Below are 20,752 nucleotides of genomic sequence, written 5' to 3' on the forward strand. Positions count from 1 at the left end.
TCTGCTTACTGTTCCACTAGGATCTTGGTAGGCTAATAATGATAAGGTTGAGAAAGATGCCTAAGGCCAAGTCAAGGATCATTATTTAGAACTGTAGAGTGATGTTTTTGCAGACTCTATTCCCCTTCATGCCCAAGACGAAGCCAGTAGGAAGGCTGATATTAAGTCTGATTTCCTAAGAATGAGGAAAGAAAAACCAAGACAATAGTAGGCACTGTAAAATTTGTTGGTTTTTTTTTTAATGGCAGGTTCAATATCCTGAAACATACATATATTCTGATAGTCTTCTAATCCCAGTTGAGTTCAAATATTAAAGTAACACTCACAAGCTAAGAGAATTCAATATTGTTTCAAGGCACTTACTGAATCTCCATGACTAGAAGAAAACAAGAACAATAAGACAGTATATAATATAAAAATAACTTTTTGCTTCCAATTTACAAAATGTATTATTATTACAATCTTTGATCTCTGATAACCTGCAATGCTGGCTGCATGAATCCAGCGATTTTAAAAATCAGAAACTATGTTCTAAAACTTCAGGGCCAATAATTTACAAATAAGGTATACAAGATTTAGATCATGCAGAGATTTCTTACATCTTCTGTTAATATTTTATGACTACAATTTTATCAAATTATATACCTACTTGCCCTGTACATATACAAAATAATGCATACATGATAAAACATTAGCAAAAGAGTAGTTCTTAAACTCAATTTATCATAAAAGTATTACTATATTAACATGTCTACAAGCAGCGTGTAACAGGGTTAAAAGACATTAAGGCAATAATACTTGAAGTTACAAAATAAACCATATGTAATACTTTTTCCTACATGTAGTATAAGGCAGGTAGATGGTCCCAGCAAAAAATATAAAGGTAACAATCTACACTGCTGTTAGTTCCACATTTTTAAGATAGAATACTTTAAATTTGGCTTTCAGTGGCACTTGAATTTTTCCAGTATAATTTAAAGTGTCTTTTAGCTTCCTGAATCATGTCCATTCTGAAGGTGGATCTCTTGGTCCTTTGGGTTTTCCACAGCGGTTACCAAAACCTATAGACAAAACAATGGAGTAACAGCTCAGTGTTCAAATATATTATTTATGCTACTGAAATTATGTCCACAGACCTCATTTTGTGACTTTGGTCATACATGTTTTATTCTTGACAACTGTCATTTCAGAACCTGGAACAATCATAGTACAAAAATTAACTTTGCTCTAAGGAAATCCTAGAATGATGACAAAGAATGACCTTGTTTCATTCTTGTCAGCATTATTTAAAGTTTTAAATTATTTATTAAAAATATTACCAATATCTATGGTTTCTGTTGGACTTTCTGATATTTGCTCTTTCTTGTCATTGAAAATAGGTGGACACTCTGTACAAGTCTCTGTGTGAACACCTTCTGCTGGATGATCTAAAATGCAAAACAAAATCTTTGTTAATCACCATCATTGCAGCCCACATATAACCCATTGTTTTAATGTAGACAATGGGTTAAAAGAACAAGTTTTCTCTCTTGGGCATGATAATTGTAGAGGCCCAGAAAAATATAAATACAAGGGTAGTGAGCAAAGGAAATCATGTTAGGCAATCCTGAGGGCATCTAGAATTCCTACTTCTGCAAAGTGAAGAATCTCATTATGTCCTTAACTTTATTTAATACACCCAGATCTTGGCATATTATATTTTCTTAAAGTAGTTATACTATGTACCTCTGTTCTAAGGCAATAGTTACAACCAAAATGCTTTATATGGAAATCAGTGGCAAATAAATTTATAGTTAATTAACACACTTAATACTACCGCCCACCCAAAACAGTAATTCTTTCATTTAAAAGTATATGTCCGGGGAAGTGGCTATGGCTCAGTCAGCTGGGCTCCCATCTACCATACCATATGGGAGGCTCTGGGTTCATGTTCTGGGGCCTCCTTGTGAAGGCAGGCCTGCCCGCACGCTGTGGAGAGCCACCAGCCCACAAGCACTGCTGAGTGCCATCCGGCCTGTAACTGCCACAGAGAGCTGACTCAGCAAGGTGATGCAACAAAAAGGGAGACAAGTGAAAACACAGAAGAGCACACAGCAAATGGACAGAGAGAGCAGACAACAAGCAAGCTGCAAAAGGGGGGAGGGGGAGGGAAACGGACTTTGGCCCAGTGGTTAGGGCGTCCGTCTACCATATGGGAGGTCCGCGGTTCAAACCCCGGGCCTCCTTGACCCGTGTGGAGCTGGCCATGCGCAGTGCTGATGCGCGCAAGGAGTGCCGTGCCACGCAAGGGTGTCCCCCGCGTGAGGCCCCCACGCACAAGGAGTGCGCCCATGAGGAAAGCCGCCCAGCGTGAAAAGAAAGAGCAGCCTGCCCAGGAATGGCACCGCCCACACTTCCCGAGCCGCTGACGACAACAGAAGCGGACAAAGAAACAAGACGCAGCAAATAGACACCAAGAACAGACAACCAGGGGAGGGGGGGAATTAAATAAATAAATAAATCTTTAAAAAAAAAAAAAAAAAAAGGGGGGGGGGGAGGGGGAAAGTGTGTCCATTCTTAGCTCTGTTAATAACCTTTTATATTTGAAAAGAGAATCAAAATATTATTGGTCTACTAAATTTATACTTGAAATGGCATTTTATAATGGAAGAACTCTAAGAAAATGAAACTTAATTTGATAAGCTAATACAACACAAAAATGGGAACATTTAAAATTTAAGACAAAATAAACTGAATTTAACTATAGTTCAAGACCAATACTTTTGATTATTAACAGTAAAAACATTTGGAACTGTGATGAACATTTAACTTCAAAATATTTATTTACATATTTCCTTGTTGCTTAAATTTTATTTATTTATTTAATTATCAATGCATAAGATTAGTAATAAAATAATTTAGCAAGTATAATCCATTGCATTCATTCACATTTATTAAGTTCCCAAACCACTTCTGTAAGGAACTTTTATAGAAGATTGGAATACAAGGCAAATAAAAATAAAAGATGGTGCCTGTCTTCAAGATGCTTATAATCTAGATAAGAGTCATCAATTTTTTTTCCATATGGTGCTGGAGAGTAAATATTTTAGGGCTTTCACGTATGGTCTCCGTCACATATTATTCCATGGTTTTTGTTTGTTTGTGGTTTTAAACAACTTTTAAGAATGAAGAAAAAAGCATTCTTAGTTATAGAACAGAACAAAAATGCCACCTGGTCTAGTAAGAGAAACAAACAAGTATATATACTATTGTAGTAGGATGTTAAGTTTTATAGTAAAATTATGCATAGAGAACAATGGGGATACAAGGAGGGACCTCTAGAAACTAATAGTAGTGAGGTATTCAGGATCAGCTTCTAGGAGGAAATATTGAAACATAGTCTAAGGGCTTCAATCTTTTGAGTGAAGGAAAAGTAATCTAGTGAGTAAGAGTTAGTGGGATTGGTGATTTCAGAAAAAAAGTTAATGTTTGGAAAATGTAGGGGAAATCAAAAAGGTACCAGCTAGAGCATATAAGTTACCAGACAATACTGACGGCAGCCAGTTGTGGATAAAGACCCAGAACTGTAGGTTCGGTCTACAAAACTGAGTGGTGTTCCCCAGCCAGCACTCAGTAATCTCACAGAATAAAAAAAATGGCATGGAATTATGAGCAAAAGTGTTGACGATAGTTGAGTGTGACTAGAGTGATAGAGGCTGAGATCTAGGTTGGAGAGAGAAGGAAGAGAAAACAGAAGGGAGGTGAGAGACTTGAAGAAAATAAAAGATCCAGGGATTCAACAGCAGCAGCAGCAGTAGTAGCAATATAATAAAGAGACTGAAGATTCTTTTTGAGACTCAGAAAGATCTGGTAACTTGCCCAAAGCCACATTCTAAGTAAAATGGCAAAAATGGGATTCCAATCCATAACTGCTTAAATTTACAGCATCTGCTCTTTCAAGAAATAAGTTGAAGGAATTGTATAAGTTAGGATATCTGATGAGCTGCTTACATATTCACTGATTTATAAAGGGTAATAATCTGACCTCTTTTACTATGATAGTAAAAATAACATGGAATAAATTTTTTCTAACTTGGAATTAATAACCCTGGTTTGAATTATATAATCTTACTGGCCTTTACAAATAAATGTAAACATCCTAAAAAGATATCTAAAACACTTGCTGTTTAGGACCCAATGTAATCATGTAGGTTAATTTGAGGTGCTTTTACAAGTATCAGGATATAGCTTCTAAATTTTTTTTTCTTTCTCATGTGGGAGGCAGGTATTCAACCACTGAGCTACATGTACTACTCTCCTTCTATCTATTTTTAAACAACAGAAAACAAAATACAGGAACATAATTTTAAAATAACATCTTTCTCATTAGACTTTAACTACTAATAAGCATCTCAGTTATTTCCCAGATCAATGAAATATGGTAAATTATACTACATAATTCAACTTCTAGAATAGATATCCTCGTATTTTCACATGTAAAGATAATCAAATAGACAGCATGCACCATGAGGCATACTATTTTGTGGAAATTAACCTACATAATCTATAGCAAAAAAAAATCTAATAACTTACCATATTTTTCATTTCTAGAAGTTATACCCTATAAGGAAAACATTTAATAGCTGTTATAATACATTCCTTTTATTTATAAATAACAGAAAACTTGGTCTATTATGGTTATATATACCAAGAAAACAAGGTCTATCAAGATTTTAAATTGGGGGGAGCAGGGAATGGTGTTTTCAGTTAGGCTTAAAATACTTAAATGTTATGCTTCTTATACTGGGAGTAAAGGGATAGGATAATTCCTTTTCCTTTCTAGAGGGAAACCAAAAAGCAGGAGCTACTGTACCAAGGAATATACACCCAGTAGCTTTTTGCCAGCCATCTACATCAAATTATGAAATCACTGATTATAACACATGACATTATTATTGTAAGTTACCACTATTTTATGTGCTAATTAAACTGCATGTTTTAAAAAAATCAACTCTAAGATGTACCCTGATTTCAGAGATGTTAAAATGTAAACAAATTATGAAAAGTATTTATGTTGATGAAAAAGGACATTTCTACCCATGTCCAAAATATTTAGCTCCAAAACATTTCCTGACCATGGAAAGAAACTTTGGGTGCCTCCCCCTCAAAATGAGGGGAGGCGGGGGGTAGAGACTATATACGTGGTATTCTAATAGTGGGAACAAAACCAGGAAAGTACTATAACCCTGAAAATGGGTTAGTCCTATTCCACCACTCACTCAAAAGTGATTTGGAACCTGGCATAATTTATAAAATTCAAAATCAGCAAGGGAATATAATACTCTGGTATGATCAGCATTTAAATTTTCAAAAATTTCAGACTTCTTATATAGGCCCTTCATCAGAAATCTACCCACAAGAAATATTGATCAAAAATTATAAACTATTTTTAACGGTCTTATGATGAGTGTTTTGTAGCAAACAAATGTAAGAGAAGTTAACATAAAGGAGCAAAAATGTTAAGCTAAAGTATTCCAATTGCAAAAAGACTCACTTCAGATTTTTTTGATTCAGGTTGTTCCTGGCTTTGATAGCCACTCCATTCAGATCTGACAGGTGTATCTGAGAAAAATGAAATCTTATGATTAAAATTAACATCTTTAATACTTGAAATTTCTTTGCATTAAACTGATATCCAAAACAGGATCTATAGCTTTCTAGAAACTGACACTTGCTTTAAAAAATTTACAGTTTCTCTTATTTCAAGACAATTCTGTTGTTTCTCTTTAAAATTTAATGAAATGTATTCAGTAATTAATTTAAGCACACTGTAATCTATAGAAAACTTGACAATTTATATATAATGCATCACTGTTTTTAACATTCTTAAAATCACTCAGGATTAATAAAACACTGATGAAATATAACTAAGATTAGAAAAATCTTTTAAAGAAGCTTAAAAACAAACTATAGTAGTATTATTAGTTAAATATATAGGCATGATCCCCACCCTGAATGGGACTAGTGTGCACCCCCACTGAGCATGAAACACTGCAAATACATTAAGGTTGTTTCTGTACTCTTTGGGGGGGGGTGTTGACAGAGTTTGGAGAGAGAAGTATATTACCAATGCAAATGTAGTGAAATATAATTACTTTCTCTAATTTGTCAATGATACTCTAATGGGCTTAACGTCATTAAATGATGTCTCCACCAACAAACCAACTTCCATTTTTGCTTACCTTAACTGGCACCAAATGAAGCAATGTCTTTTCATAAATAAGTGCTACTTTTAATGAATGAGAAGATTAGAGAACACCAAATTGAAAATACATTTATATAATTATATTTAAATTAATTAAGAGTATCTTCTAGCACAAACAGCCATTTTTTGCAATCTTAGGCAAATAAGAGATACCGTTTCAAAGTATTTTTTCATAAAAGGGATTAAAACAATGTCGATATCAACTGAAAACTTTTTTTGTTTTAATTTATGCAGCTCAATAGGTACTAGATTAAAATAAGCCATGTTTCTCAGAGTTTATTATAAGAGAAGTAAACAGAAATGCAAAAGAGACACTCACTGTGTTCACTTGCTAATACAAAAGATTCAGGAGTTCTTTCAGGTAGGGGAGGAGGTGACTCTTCATTCACATCAATATCTAAATTAAATATACAAAATTTAGACAAATTATTGAAAATACACAATATATTTAAGAAAATAAGAGAACTTTCCTGACATTCTAAAAGTCTTTGTTACAAGAATCTGAGTTCCGCAGCTTCTCTAATAAAGAAATAAATTAAAAAGGGGAAAAAAAGAATAAAGTAGATGATGAAACAAAGAAAAAAAAATGAATCTAAGATAACCAGCTTTTAAAAATGCAAAAAAATATACAAGAAACCCTTCTCACTCAATCTGTTATAAAGAAGTATTATGGCACTTTCTGAGCAATGAATATTAAACTCTACCACTACTGTATAGAGAAAATGACTCTCCCTCCACTTTCCTTACACTTTCTAGACATTAATCAGACTATCCTCAGAGCAGTCATTAGCAGAGAATACAGCAAGTTACTGCTCTAAGGAGACTGCTGATGATATCTTAGTCCAAAATGGAAAGCTTTCATCAGTGAACTTAGGCCAATGTTTCCTCAACTGAACTCAATTACTTAACTCCTTGTAATCATTTCTGCAATACTACATACCATCAGTCCTCACGTAATATTTTAAACTTTATTCATTTTTCATTTACCTATGAACTTCATGTTTTAAACAGTATTAACTATGAAATAACAGATTTGAAAAGCTAGTTATTTAAAAACACAAAAAAATATACCTATTAAAATTTAAATTGTTTATAGGTTTACTGCCTCAAATCTTGTGAACAGTGCACATGACCCATACATTGAGAATACGGGCTGCAGACACAGAAAAAGTTTTCACCTGTAAAAATAAAACTATCTGACTTCCAGCCAACCAAGATAATGGTATCAGACACCCTGGGAGGGTGCTATTAACCACCCCCCCTTCACAAAATCTTTGAGCAACTAGCAAAAACTGACAGAGCAGTTTTCCTCAAAACTCCAGAAAATGCATAGAGCTGCATCAACTAAGGGAGCAGTGAATAAAGAAAATACAGCTTAGGCACTCTTGCTAGCCTTTATCCTACTCTCTCCCCAGCACGATGTCGAGCCACCCTGTGTTTCCACTGAGGGTCCCTGGTCCTGTTCCAGATAGAGCAGAGTAATCCCTACGTATATACTGCAGTGCCTATATGTCTATGCCAGTCTTTTGGGTGGCACCTTGAAAGACTGAACCAGGAAACTTATCTTGGGCTTGCCATCCCAGAACTTATCTTGCACACTGAAGCAGCTAGCAGACAACTAAAGCAGTGTAAGAAACCATTAAGGGGGCTCAGGTTTGAAACAGAAAGCTCCTGAGTCCAGCTGGCTGTCAATGAACCATTTTTCTTTCTCAAAAAAAAAAAAAAAAAAGAAACCATTCAGTCAAAGTGGACAGGGGAGGGGGGAGGAGGTGGAAGGGAAGGATTATCTACTTTTACTCATAAGATATAGTACCCAGGAGAGGGAGAACGTCTATTTCATAAGGAGTAGAGGACAAATTGAAACTTCTGTAAGCAGGAGAATTCCTATGGCCATGAGAAAGCACAAGCCCAAGAAAAATCACAGGCCTAGAAAAAACAGGAGAGGACCCTAGGTTTACATTTCCCTAAAGCTCATTTTCTTGATAAGAGAACCAAACTCAAGGTGAGCAGCAGCCAACACAGAGTCAATCTGAAAAGACTGTGAAGGTGTTTTTGTATTGGTTTGTTTTTGTTAGCTCCTGGCATTGGAGGAAATCTCTGACATAATAGCTAGCTAGATACAAACTTAAGAAAGAGCCCAGGGACTACTTCTAGAGTTAAAGAGTTAAAAATATTAAAATATTCATTGTGGGGGGTGGGGAAAAAGGCTATAAGACAAAGAAACAGGAAATGATGGTACATCCAAAGGAACAAGACAAATCAGAAACAATCAACAAAGAAGACCAGACTTTAGAAATAATGGACAGAGATATTAAAAAATCATCCTCAATATGTTTAAGGCAATAAAGGGCAAACACAGAAAAAGAATAAAAGGATATCAAGTAAACAATGAATTTACAATATGAGAATTTTAAAAAAGAGATAGAAAATATAAAAAGGAACCAAACAAATATGTAGTTGAAGATCCCAATCACTGCAATGAAAATCTCCTTCATGTATTTCAACAGAAGACTGGAGCTGGCAAAAGAAAGGAAGAATGGTCTAGAAGACAGTACAATTGAAATGATTCTGACCAAGGAGCTGGAAAAAAAAAGAATTTTAAAAAGTGAACAGAGCTGAAGAGATTTAGCACACACCACCAAGTATAAGAATATATATATTATGGAAGTCCAAGAAGAAAGAGGCAGAAGGAATATTCAAAGAAATAGTGGCAGAAAACTTCCCAATTTAACAAAAGCCATGAATATGCACATTCAAAAAGCCCAACAAATCCCAAATAAGATAAAACTTGAAGAGCACCACAGAGACACACAAAAGTCCAATTGCCCAACCCAAGGTCAAGGAGAGAGTTCTGGAAGCTGCAAGAGAAAAGCAATGTGTTATGTATAAGGGTACCAATAAGACTGTATGTGTACTGATTTCTTATCAACAAAGGAGGATGGCAGATCTCCCAAATGTGCAGGCCCAGGTGCCTCGAATTTGGGAACCTGACACTGATGCAGGGTGTGATCACCTATAGCTTATCACCTTTTGGGAAGTGTGCCTTCCAGTACTTCAACAAGGGCATCCCAAACTTCAGGAACCGCACTCAGGCACCCATCCTTTGCATCTTGCCACCATTTGTAGCATTTTATCTGATCTACACGTGGGGAAGCCAGGAGTTAGAGAATCCAAGAGGAGGAATCCAGCTGCTTATGAAAATAACAAATGAGCAACTCATCTGGATGATGTACCTGTCTGAAAGACCCTTCTTGGGGATAGATATATGCATTGTAGGGTCTTGCAGACACAATAAATTTATTATGGGCTGCAAAAAAGAAAAGGAAAGAAAAAGAAAAAAGAAACTCATACACAACAAAGGAGGAAAGATTTCAGTGGGATGATATATTAAAGTATCAAAAGTAAACAAATGCCAAAAATGAGGGAGGGATTAAGACATCCCCAGAAAAACAAAAGATAAGGAAGTTCATCTCAATAGGCCTGCCCTACAAGCAATACTAAAGGCAGTTCTTAAGACAGAAAGAAAGGGACACTAGACAGTGGACTGCAGCAGCAGAAAGAAATGAAGGTCTCCAATAAAGATACCATACATGGGTAATTATAAATGCCAGTACTATTCTATTCTGTTTCTGAGTATGTAATTCCACTTTTTATATCTTACAAGACCTAAAAGGAAAACACATAAAAAGTAGAGATAAAATAGCATAAGATGTCAATATTGCCCAAAGCAATGTATAGATTCAATGCAATTCCAACAACCTTCTTGGTAGAAACAGAAAAGCCACTCGTCAAATTTATATGAAAGAGTAAAGGTCCCTGAATACCTAAAACTATCTTGAAACAGAAGAACAAAGTTGGAGGAATCACACCTTCTGATCTTAAAACTCATTACAAAGCCACAATAATCAAAATAGTATGACATGGTGCAGCAGTGCTCCAAAATGTGTTCACTGAGTGTGATGAATGTGCCACAATGATGGGGGAGGTTGCTGGTGTGGGAGGAGTGGGGTGGGGGGATAAGGGGTATACAGGAACCTCATGTTTTTTATAATGTAACCTGTTTTGTAATGTATGTGTCTTCAAAAAAAATACAATTAAGGGAAGCGGACGTGGCCGAGTGGTTAGGGCATCCGTCTACCACACAGGAGGTCCGCAGTTCAAACCCCGGGCCTCCTTGACCTGTGTGGAGCTGGCCCATGTGCAGTGCTGATGGGCGCAAGAAGTGTCGTGCCACACAGGGGTGTCCCCCGTGTAGGGGAGCCCCACACTCAAGAAGTGAGCCCCAAAAGGAGAGCCGCCCAGCGTGAAAGAAAGTGCAGCCTGCCCAGGAATGGTGCTGCACACACGGAGATCTGACACAACAAGATGACACAACAAAAAGAAACACAGATTCCTAGTGCTGCTGATAAGGATAGAAGCGGTCACAGAAGAACACACAGCGAATGGACACAGAGAGCAGACAACTGGGGGTGTGGGGAATGAAATAAATAAAAATAAATAAATCTTAAAAAAAAAAAAAGAATGGCTTAAAAAAATACAATTTACAAAAATGATGGGGGTGGGGAGTGGGTTATATGGGAACCTCTTATGTTTTTTAATGTAACATTCTATGTGATCTATTAACTTTAATAAAAAAAAATTAAAAAAAATAATAAAAAGTGAAACAAAAAAACAGTGTGGTACGGCACAATGAGAGTCATACAGACCAATGGAATAGAACTGAGAGCTCAGAAATGAACCTTCACATTTATGGCCAACTGATTTTTGACAAGGGGCAAAGACCACTCAATTGGGAAAGAATAGTCTCTTCAACAAATGATGCTGGGCATACATGCTCAAAATGGATCAGATACTTAAATATAAGAACCAAAACTATAAAACTACTAGAAAAAAACATAGGAAAGCATCTAGCATCTTCAGGACCTTATGTTGGGCAAGGGTTTCTTAGAATTTACAGCAAAGAAAAAATAAACGGGACATCATCAAAATTAAAATCTATTGTGCCTCAACTGGTATCAACATGAAAGTAAAAAGACAACCTACAGAATGGGAAAAAATATTTGGAAACCACATATCTGATAAGGGTTTTATATTCAGAATATATAAAGAAATTCTACAACTCAACAAAAGCCAAATAACCCAATTACAAATTGGACAAAAGACTTGAACAGACATCTCTCCAAACAAGATATACAAATGGCCAAAAGCACATGAAAAGATGTTCGAAATCATTAGCCATGAGAGAAATTCAAATCATAATCACAATGAGAAATCATTTCACACCCACAAGAATGGCTACAATTAGAAGAAGAAGAAAAAAAAACGGAAAATAACAAGTGTTGAAAAGGATGTAGCGCAATAGGAATACTTGTTCATCGTTGATGGGACTATAAAATGGTGTATCCAAAGTGGAAAACAGTTTGGCAGTTCCTCAGACAATTAAGGATTTATCAACTGACTAAGCAATTCTACTTCTAGGTATATATTCCAAAGAATGGAAAGCAGGGATTTAAACAGATATCTGTATACTGATATCCACAGTAGCATTATTCAAAATTCGCAAAATGAAAGCAATCAAACTGTCCATCAATGGAAGAACCAATAAGCAAAATATGTTATATACATACATGGAATATTATTCAGTTGTGAAAAAGAACGAAGTTCTGATACATGTGACTACATAGATGAACCCTGAAAACATCATCTTCAATGAAAAATGCCAGACATGAAAAGACAAAAACTATAGGATCTCATTGATATGAAATAATTTAAATAAATGAATTCATAGACTTGGATACTAACATACATGTTACCAGGGCCTGGGGTAGGGGTAGGGAATGGGGTGTATATATTTAATTGGTATAGAGTTTCTGTTCAGGGTGATGGAAAAGTTTTGGTAATGAATGGTGGTAATGGTAACGTAACATGTAATTAATTTAACACCACTGAATTATGTATTTTAATGTGGCTAAAGGGGAAATTTTAAGTTGTATCTATGTTACTAGAATAAAATTTTTTTAAAAAATCAAAGCATAGGACTATACAACACAGTGAACCCTAATGTAACATATGGACTATAGTTAGTTGTAAAATTATAGTAATAATCTCTAATCAAGTGTAACAAATATACCACACTAAATGCAAAGTGTCACTTAAAAAGGAAAACTCTGTGAGTGTGGGTACATGGGAACTCTGTATTTTCTGCATGATTTTTCTGTAAACTTACAACTTCTCTAATAGAAAAATATTTGAAAAAAATATTACCTCTTAGAACAGATAATGCATTAAGTAAACCTCATCAGTATACAGAATTATTGCTTAGGGTAAATGTTTTTTCAGATCTTTTCACTAAAGTTTTCACTGGAAAAAGGAACAGAAAATATGCAGATATGACTTTTAATACTCAGGCTAGGGAGGATAGGATAAAGATAGGGAAATGTGGGGGTCCTAGACTATTTTGTCTGGGCCTTGCAGACTGCTCCCTTCAAAAATTAACGGTATCATAATACTGCTGTCTTATCATGTTCTGATAGTCTATGCATTAAAAAAGATTTAATATCAATTAAAGCCTTTTCAATTTTCAACAAGCACGAGCCAGGTATGATTGTCCTTGCCCCTTCTAACATTTATTTATTTATCAGGAAACAGAGGAACACAGACCTTCTCGTTTCTGCTGAGTAAACAGGAGTTCCAGCCCTATACTTTATTTAACTACCAACAGAACTGGAATTCTCTCCTGTATATGAAGTTAATCCACTAAAGAACTGTCAATGTATCCAGGAGAAGTGACAGTCTCTGCCAGTATACTTCTCTTTGCCCTCTTATTACTAATAGCCCACAGTGAAGAGATACCTGTTGAAAAGAAAGGCCCATAATAGTGGCCTTGTGATAGCATTTCAGAAATGTGAACAAATGCAGAAAGGCATTCATAACACATTTACATTAAGTATCAAAAGATAAAAATAAGGTCTAAATTGTTATTTTGAAAACTGTGGCCTTATATCTCAATCACATTTCTCCCTATATCTCTGTTGCCTTTCCTATGTTATATACTTCTGTTTTCTATGTCATCTAATAAGAGAATACATAGTTCACATAAATTTTTGCAATCATATACTCTATAGGGACCTAGAGGGCCTAGTGTAGATGAGTTTGGGAAATCTTTCAGGAGGCTTAAGTCAAGATTAAGATCTGAATTCACAGCCATGTAATTTTGTCAGGTTTAAGTCAAGATTAAGATCTGAATTCACAGCCATGTAATTTTGTCAGGCAATACTTTATGCAAAAGATTGTATAAAATTACTCAGTTATTTATTAACAAGTTCCTAAAAAACCCACAACCCTGTAATTCTTGTGGTCAATGACTGATCCAGAATGTATACAATCAGCAATATATTAAAAATAGGATTGCTTGTTGTTATGCTTCAGAAAAGAACACTTACACAGAAAAAGCTTCAGCTAATGCCAAAACTGTTTGGCATAGTTAGAGTAAGGGTGAAAAGAAACCATAAATTACATTTACAACTTCCTTTGCTCTGAAATACAAATAAAATGAGAAAAAATAACTAGATTCACCCATTCGCTACTGAGTGAATTAAACTGCTCGAATTCTGCCAAGATGCTGCACCATCACTGCTTTGTTAAACTCAGAGTTGAAAGCAGCCTGAATTTGTGAAAAGAATTTTTATAAAGTATATTTTTACAGGTAAAGAAAAAGATGACTCCATAGATATTTCTGAGAAACAAGTGTGAAATTAAATGGTCAACAAAGCCATTCTAGAGCAGTAGTGTCAATGATACTTAAAGCAATTCTATTGTTCCTAAATTAAATTCTGACTATTCAGTCAGATAAATCTTTGACCAATATAAGTACTAAAAGCTACTATATAGAAGAGGAATTTTTTTGATTAGAACAATTTAAATATTTTAGAAACATAAAACCAAGTAATATAATCAAATTATAGTAACAATAAATAAAAGCTTATTTGAAGAAATTATTACCTAAAAAACTAAATTTGGCTGTAAATTCTAAAGTGTAGTTTGGAATAAAATATAATTAATATAGCTAAATTTCTTAGAACAGTGACTGACACATAGTAAAAACATTTAAGTGCTAGATATTATTACCTTTTTCAGCACCTGAATTTATTGTTCTTGCTATATCATGTCTAGCAATGGACATTGGCAATACTTTCCTAGTAGAAATGCTTTCAGTACTAGTGGCAGCAGAAACTGTGGCACTTGCTGTTGAAATATTCGTTTTGTTCTTGGTCACAGCACCATCAGAGGTCCTTTCATCCGAGTCTGAGTCATCAGAGTGAAGAGGATTAGTAAAACTGAGGGGTGCTCTGAGTAAAGATGAATTGTTATGCTGATCCACAAAACCATGGGTTTCAATTTGTGATGTAGGAGCTGGTGTTAATCCCCCAGTTTTAAAAGTTTGACAGTAGATATCTGAGGATTTGCCTTCACATGAATCAAGTGTAGATGGGGCATTTTCAGGTCCACGAAATGGCCACATTACATGTCCTTTATCATCAAGAGGTAAGCAGTCTGGCCTTGGTGGTGTGTCTGAATTCTTCTGTTTTTCTTCTGCTGGATTAACTGGGGCTTTATGTGACAGTGTTGTACTATAATCTCCAACTTTTAAATCCCCTGAACTCAACACCTGTGGCTTAGAGATTTTATCAGTTATACAAGGTGAAGAAGGTTTAATTTTAATTGCATGTCCCCTATTCAAGAGTGTGTTGCCATCAAAACTTTTTGGTCCTTCTTGGAGAGGAACCTTCTTAATCTCGAAACTTAAGTTTCGCTCCAACTTTTTCTCTATCTGTTCAAAAGTCGATTCATTTTTCCCTGGAAGTTCTGCTGATTTATTATAGTTTCGGTTGAGGTCTGTTGAATGTTGTTCCGATGAAACCATGTGCAACACTGGCTTTGGATGGTATCTGTCATTGTCCTGCCACACAGTAGTGACTGTTGGAAAAGCTGAAGGGGGAGAAGGTGTCAAGATGGGGGGCACCGGGTGTGGTTCTGGAGGCTGCAGTATTTCTTCCTTAGCATCCCCTTCTACAAGACAACTGAAAAACAAATATGAAGAAAAGAGTATTTAAAAAAATGTTCATCCTTGTTTAAATAAGTTGCTTGTTTACATTAGATATCAAGATGGATGACAATTGTGTAGCTAGTTGAGTACATTAAAAGGCAACAGAATCTGTGGTAATGAATAAAAAGTTGTAATTTGTCAAGCTAGGAAAATTTAACATTTCTCAAACTAACATACATATGTACAGTTTCAAACATCAAATAAAACAAAGCTTATAATGAAAAACAGCGGTTCTCTCCCACAGCCCTCCAGCTACCCAAAGGTAATCATTCTCAACTTTTTGTTAGACGCTCCTTCTAAGATTTCATATTGCTGTTTCAAAATGCTTTCAACAGTATTATTTCTTGTTATTTCTATTTCACACATTTTATACCGACTTTCTACCATGGAAATGTCCTTTTCTCCATCTTCTCAATGCTGTTAAAATTTTCAGTTAGATCGATCTTATGACAATAAATGTTACTCACACATATATCATCATGATTTCCTATCTTTTCTTATATAGCTTCTTGTTTTTCCTTAATGATTGCCTTAGGTTTCAGACAGCTTAGTTTTCAATATATCTGTAATTTAGCCCTTCTTCTAACATTTCTGTGGATTTGTATGCCTCCTCGGAATAAAGTTGAGCATACTACATAACTACCAATACCAGATATTTCTCTTAGAAACCTTGGGCCTTCTACTCCAGGGTGAACTAATAGCTCTAGAGGATACTGCAGACATGACTTTATCTCCTGTTTCCCAGATCTCATTTTCCTCTTTCTAGGTAGACTGTTTTGGTGGGTTATATCCTCTTATTTTCTTTTTTCTTCAAAGATTTATTTTTTATTTATTTCTGTCCCCTTCCCCCCCCCCCCCGCCCCCACCATTGTCTGCTCTCTGTGTCTATTCGCTGTGTGTTCTTCTGTGTCTGCTTGCATCATCCAGCGGCACTGGGAAACTGCGTCTCTTTCTTGTTATGCCATCTTGCTGCATCAGCTCTCCGTGTGTGTGTGTGGCACCACTCTTAGGCAGGCTGTGCTTTTTTTGTGCAGGGTGGCTCTCCATGTGGGAGCACTCCTTGCCCGTGGGGCTCCCCTATGCGGGGGACACCCCTGCATGGCATGGCACTCCTTGAGTGTATCAGCACTGCGCATGCGCCAGCTCATCACATGGGTCAGGAGGCCCTGGTTTGAACCTTGGACCTTCCATGTGGTAGGCGGGTGCCCTATCTGTTGGGCCAAATCTGCTTCCCTGCAGTATTTTTAACAACTCAGAAACTGGACAGTTTGTTTTTTTCCCTCTTTTCCTACTCTATCATTTTCATTTCCTCCATGTTCTTTTATTCCTGCTTATTTGGGTTTCTCTGTCTTAAGAACACCTTTGTCAATGTCTGATTATTATTGATTATGTTCATTTTTAAGAATGGGATATTAAAAATGACTGGAAGATAATAAGGGAGAGGGCTTGTGGCTTAATGGTCATCTCACCACAGGGTGAGTGAGTGGGGTTCTTGCAATATACTGGTGGGCCTCCAACTATTACTATTAAATATTTGTAGACTGCCTCTCCTGGCCTGGTTAGTTTTTCAAGAAAGGGATTCTGTCTCCTGACTGGAATAATGGGTGAGGGTAAAAGGGCTGAGCAATCTCACCATTCAACATGCAGATTCCTATTTTCAGTAAGGCCATTCACCCTGCCATTAGTTGAGCCTGATGTCCCTGAATCCAGAGAATCCTTGTTTCAACTGGTTCAGAACATTTTTCTCCTATTGTATGCCCAAGTGGGGGCGTGGCAGGGACTTGTCACTCAAACTTGTGGAAGGAATCTGGGATTCCTTTATAAAGACATGCAAACATACTTCTTGTTTACAGTCCCATCCTACACAGTGGTCTTATAATAAGAGGGACCCCCCCAATTCTTGGAGGCTTTTGGGGGTTCTTTGAGGGGAATCATTTTGCTTCTTATTTGACTTTCCCCACCTACAGGAAAGCAAATTTTAGCTTTCACTATTCTGTTAAGGCGCTTTTCATTGGTCATTGTGTTTTCCATTTTCCAAAATTGGGCTAATATTTTCTCTGCTGTCATCTCCTCTCAAATTTTCTATTTTTCTGTTAAAACATTTTTATATCCCTTCATCATCATTTCAGGGAGTCTGGGGGAGAGGTTGGAGTTAAGTGTACTCAGATTTGCCTTATTTAACCAATAGCATAGTAAATGCTTTTAGTAGTACTATCTGTGCAGGATATTGGTATGTACACAATAAATATATTCTTGCCTAGTCAAATTTGATAATTACAGTAACATATTTTCCTTATCCTTCCTTAATTTAAGGTTGGATAGTATAGGGATTAAAACACTTTTTATAGGACTTTCATGTGTACAAAAATTATAAACCTAAGCTACAAAAAATATATGCTATATACTGGTTATCTGATTTTGTACTCTATAATCTAACATTCATATTTTCACTAGATATTCTGATGTAAAAGATTTTCATGTGGCACTGAGACCCACTGATTGTATACAACATGATTTTCATCATTTCTCCTGGTAATATTGTTCTTAATTTTACCTGTTTCAAAGGGAGGCTTTTTTTACTTCTCCTAAACAAAACAAATGATCAGGAACCTATCACATTGTAGGCACTATACCAGTACCAGAAGAAAAACCAATGAACACAACAGTTTGGGTCTCTAAGGAATACAAAGAAATAGTGGAAAATAAGGTTGGTAGTATGCTGAAGCCATACTATAGAAGGCCCAGAATTTCGAGCTAACAAGTTTGAACTTTATAAAATAAAGAAAATTTCCATTCAATTTGACCAAGTCTTAAAATATGTAACTATATATAATTTTTGCTTTATATTGCTGTGGGTCATTTGTTTGTTGCGTTTTTTAAACTTAGAAAATTACTCTCCCTACAGTGATTTAGGCTGTGTTCAAGATGGGTGTAATGATTATGGGAGTAAAGGAAATGACAAAACAAAAACTGTAACACAGCAATATAAAAAACAAAAGACTTTCACTACTATCCTTTCTTCTAGGGAAGTAATTCATATACTGAAAAAAAGCATTGGACTAGAAGTTAAGGGATTTGTTCTCAAACTTTGCCAGACAAGGCAGCTCAACTTCTTTGAGAAACAGCTATAGCAACATGTATAGGAGCAAGAGTACTATAAAATCACTGAGTTTACTACATCACTTATCACTTTGACATATCATTAACTAAATAGCTACAGATTAAATAAAGAACATGAGAATTTTAAAAAGGAAAATGAGAGCGCATACATAGTAGATATTACATTGATGCTAATGATTACTTTTAACTAACCCAAACTATGATATCTCCTATACAGCTTACACTTCGGAGCTAAGAAAGATGCTCTGCCTGTGTTTAACCTTTATTTCTTGATTTTATTATTTATTCTGACCTATATCGTTAACTTTTAAAATAACATCTGAGGTCAAAGGTATTTTTTTTCTTTTTTTACTGTTACAAAGGGAACAACAGAAGCATAGAAAGTTAAGAGAACTACAATATGTGCATACATAACCCAGCATTTACCAAAACCTATCCTTAAATATCTCAAAGGATGCTAATTTGGAATAAATAATTCAATTAAAACTTAAATTACATATTCTGTTTTCAAGGATGTGACTTTTGAATTTATTCAACCACCTGAAACTTACTTTGGTGTTTGATGTGACATAAGGGACCTAATACATCTACTTTCAAAATGGCTTATTATAGTGCATGTGACAGTAAATAATCTTTTCCTTTCTCCTTAGATTAGCATATTATTATACTCATTCATAAAGGATCATCATTGTTTTCCTCCAGAATTTCGTCTAATATTTTTGCCTGCTTTTTCATCCAGATGAACTTTAACATTATACTGTTAAGTTCAGAAAAGATCTCTTTTTTTTTTTTTATCTTTTTTTTTATTTTGAGGTACCAGGGCTGGGGACTGAACCCATGACCTTGTTTGTGGGAAGCCAGCATTCAATCCCTGAGCCACATTATCTCCTCTGAGCCATTTTTTTTGGTTTCTTTGCTTGTTGTTGTTGTTTTATGAGGCACCAGGAACTGAACCTAGGACTTTCCCATGTGGGAAGCAGGTATTCAACCACTTGAGCCTCATCTGCTCCTCCCCTCATGTATTTTGATGAGAGCTGCTTTAAATTTGAAAAGAACTTATACTTTATTCAAATATCATATAAAAACTTTCCAAACAAGAACACTGTATTTTTTCATTCAAATGAATAAATTTCAACTTAAAGTTATACTTTCTACTTAAGTTTATTTCAGGTCTTTTATATTTTGAAAGGGATCTTCCCCCCCTATTTGGCTGATCTACCAGAGAGCTACTGATTTTTTTCACTTTCATCCAGCTACTTTGCTCCTCTCTTATAAATTAACCCATTTTAAAGCAATCTTGGGGGCTAGATATGGTTGTTTGAAAAAAAAAAAAAAAAAGGGAAAATGACATTTCAAAAGAGAACTGAAGAATTCTTTAAACGACAAACAGTACAGTAGAATAATAACTGCTTTATGTGATATGGGTTTCTTCCATCACTTAAATTTTCTAGATTGCTCATGTTCCACTTGCCAGACATCCTGTGCTTTCTGTGGGTTTCCAAAAATCACAGAATTTCAAATGCCTCCACTTGATCAGTCCTTAACTCCTCATACTGACTCATCAAACACACTCACCTATCCACCTAAGCCACAACTGTCTGAAAATCCAGCTGATTAACCAAAGCCAACACTGAAAAGGAGTAGATACTCAAGTATTTCTGCCAGATACAAAATTCTCTTCTTAGTGGTCTCTGTAACACCACTGTTTCCTAGTTTTCCATTATCCTCATTTGTGTGTGTCTGTGTTTGTTTTCTTTTTACAGCTTTCTTTTATTCTGCCTTCAAAAATCTTGTTGTTTGCCAGGGCTCCATTCTTGGTACTTTGTTAGATATATATTATAGCTGGTCTTCTATTATCAGCTTTGTACTGAACACTCATAAATCTTTATATCCACCCTAGGTATCAAGATGTATAAAGCAGAACTGCTCTGTCTTCTTCTCAATCCTATTTCTACTTAAAATTGTTGGAATTTTTAAAAAAAATGTTTGAAAAGTATTAAAAGAAAGCAGTAAGTATATTGTCACTGTCTCTGAAATACCAGATTAAGAAAAATTTACTAAAGCATGATTCCTTTTTTGTCTTTGTAGTAAATTTATAAATGGTTTATCAAAATACCTAACAAGGCTCACTTCCAGAGTGCTCGTGTGAGTGAATAAATACAGAGAATTGTATTAGTTTAACAAAATTTGTATTAGAAATATAAAATGAAGTTTGCTATTAAAAATGTATTACTATAATATGATTTAAGTATTTACAAATCAGAATCATTTGTTAACTGTTT

At 35.4% G+C, this 20,752-nt stretch overlaps 1 protein-coding gene across 4 annotated transcripts in view; it reads right to left on the reverse strand.

Annotated features, from left to right (window-relative positions):
- Window positions 1-212: 212 nt before the first annotated feature.
- The window catches only part of PTPN12 (protein tyrosine phosphatase non-receptor type 12), a 108,476-nt gene continuing 87,936 nt past the window's right edge, over window positions 213-20,752 (reverse strand). For all 4 annotated transcript variants that reach the window (XM_004473390.5, XM_058297973.1, XM_058297974.2 and 1 more), the window contains 6 exons: window positions 14,372-15,324; window positions 6,564-6,641; window positions 5,534-5,601; window positions 4,573-4,600; window positions 1,320-1,427; window positions 213-1,061 (listed from right to left, as the gene is read on the reverse strand). In XM_004473390.5, the coding sequence (XP_004473447.1) occupies window positions 1,000-1,061; window positions 1,320-1,427; window positions 4,573-4,600; window positions 5,534-5,601; window positions 6,564-6,641; window positions 14,372-15,324 (1,297 nt within the window). In that variant the 3' untranslated portion in view covers window positions 213-999. The remainder of the gene's footprint in view (window positions 1,062-1,319; window positions 1,428-4,572; window positions 4,601-5,533; window positions 5,602-6,563; window positions 6,642-14,371; window positions 15,325-20,752) is intronic.

Source organism: Dasypus novemcinctus, chromosome 5 (assembly GCF_030445035.2).
Source record: "Dasypus novemcinctus isolate mDasNov1 chromosome 5, mDasNov1.1.hap2, whole genome shotgun sequence".
NCBI lineage: Eukaryota > Metazoa > Chordata > Mammalia > Cingulata > Dasypodidae > Dasypus > Dasypus novemcinctus.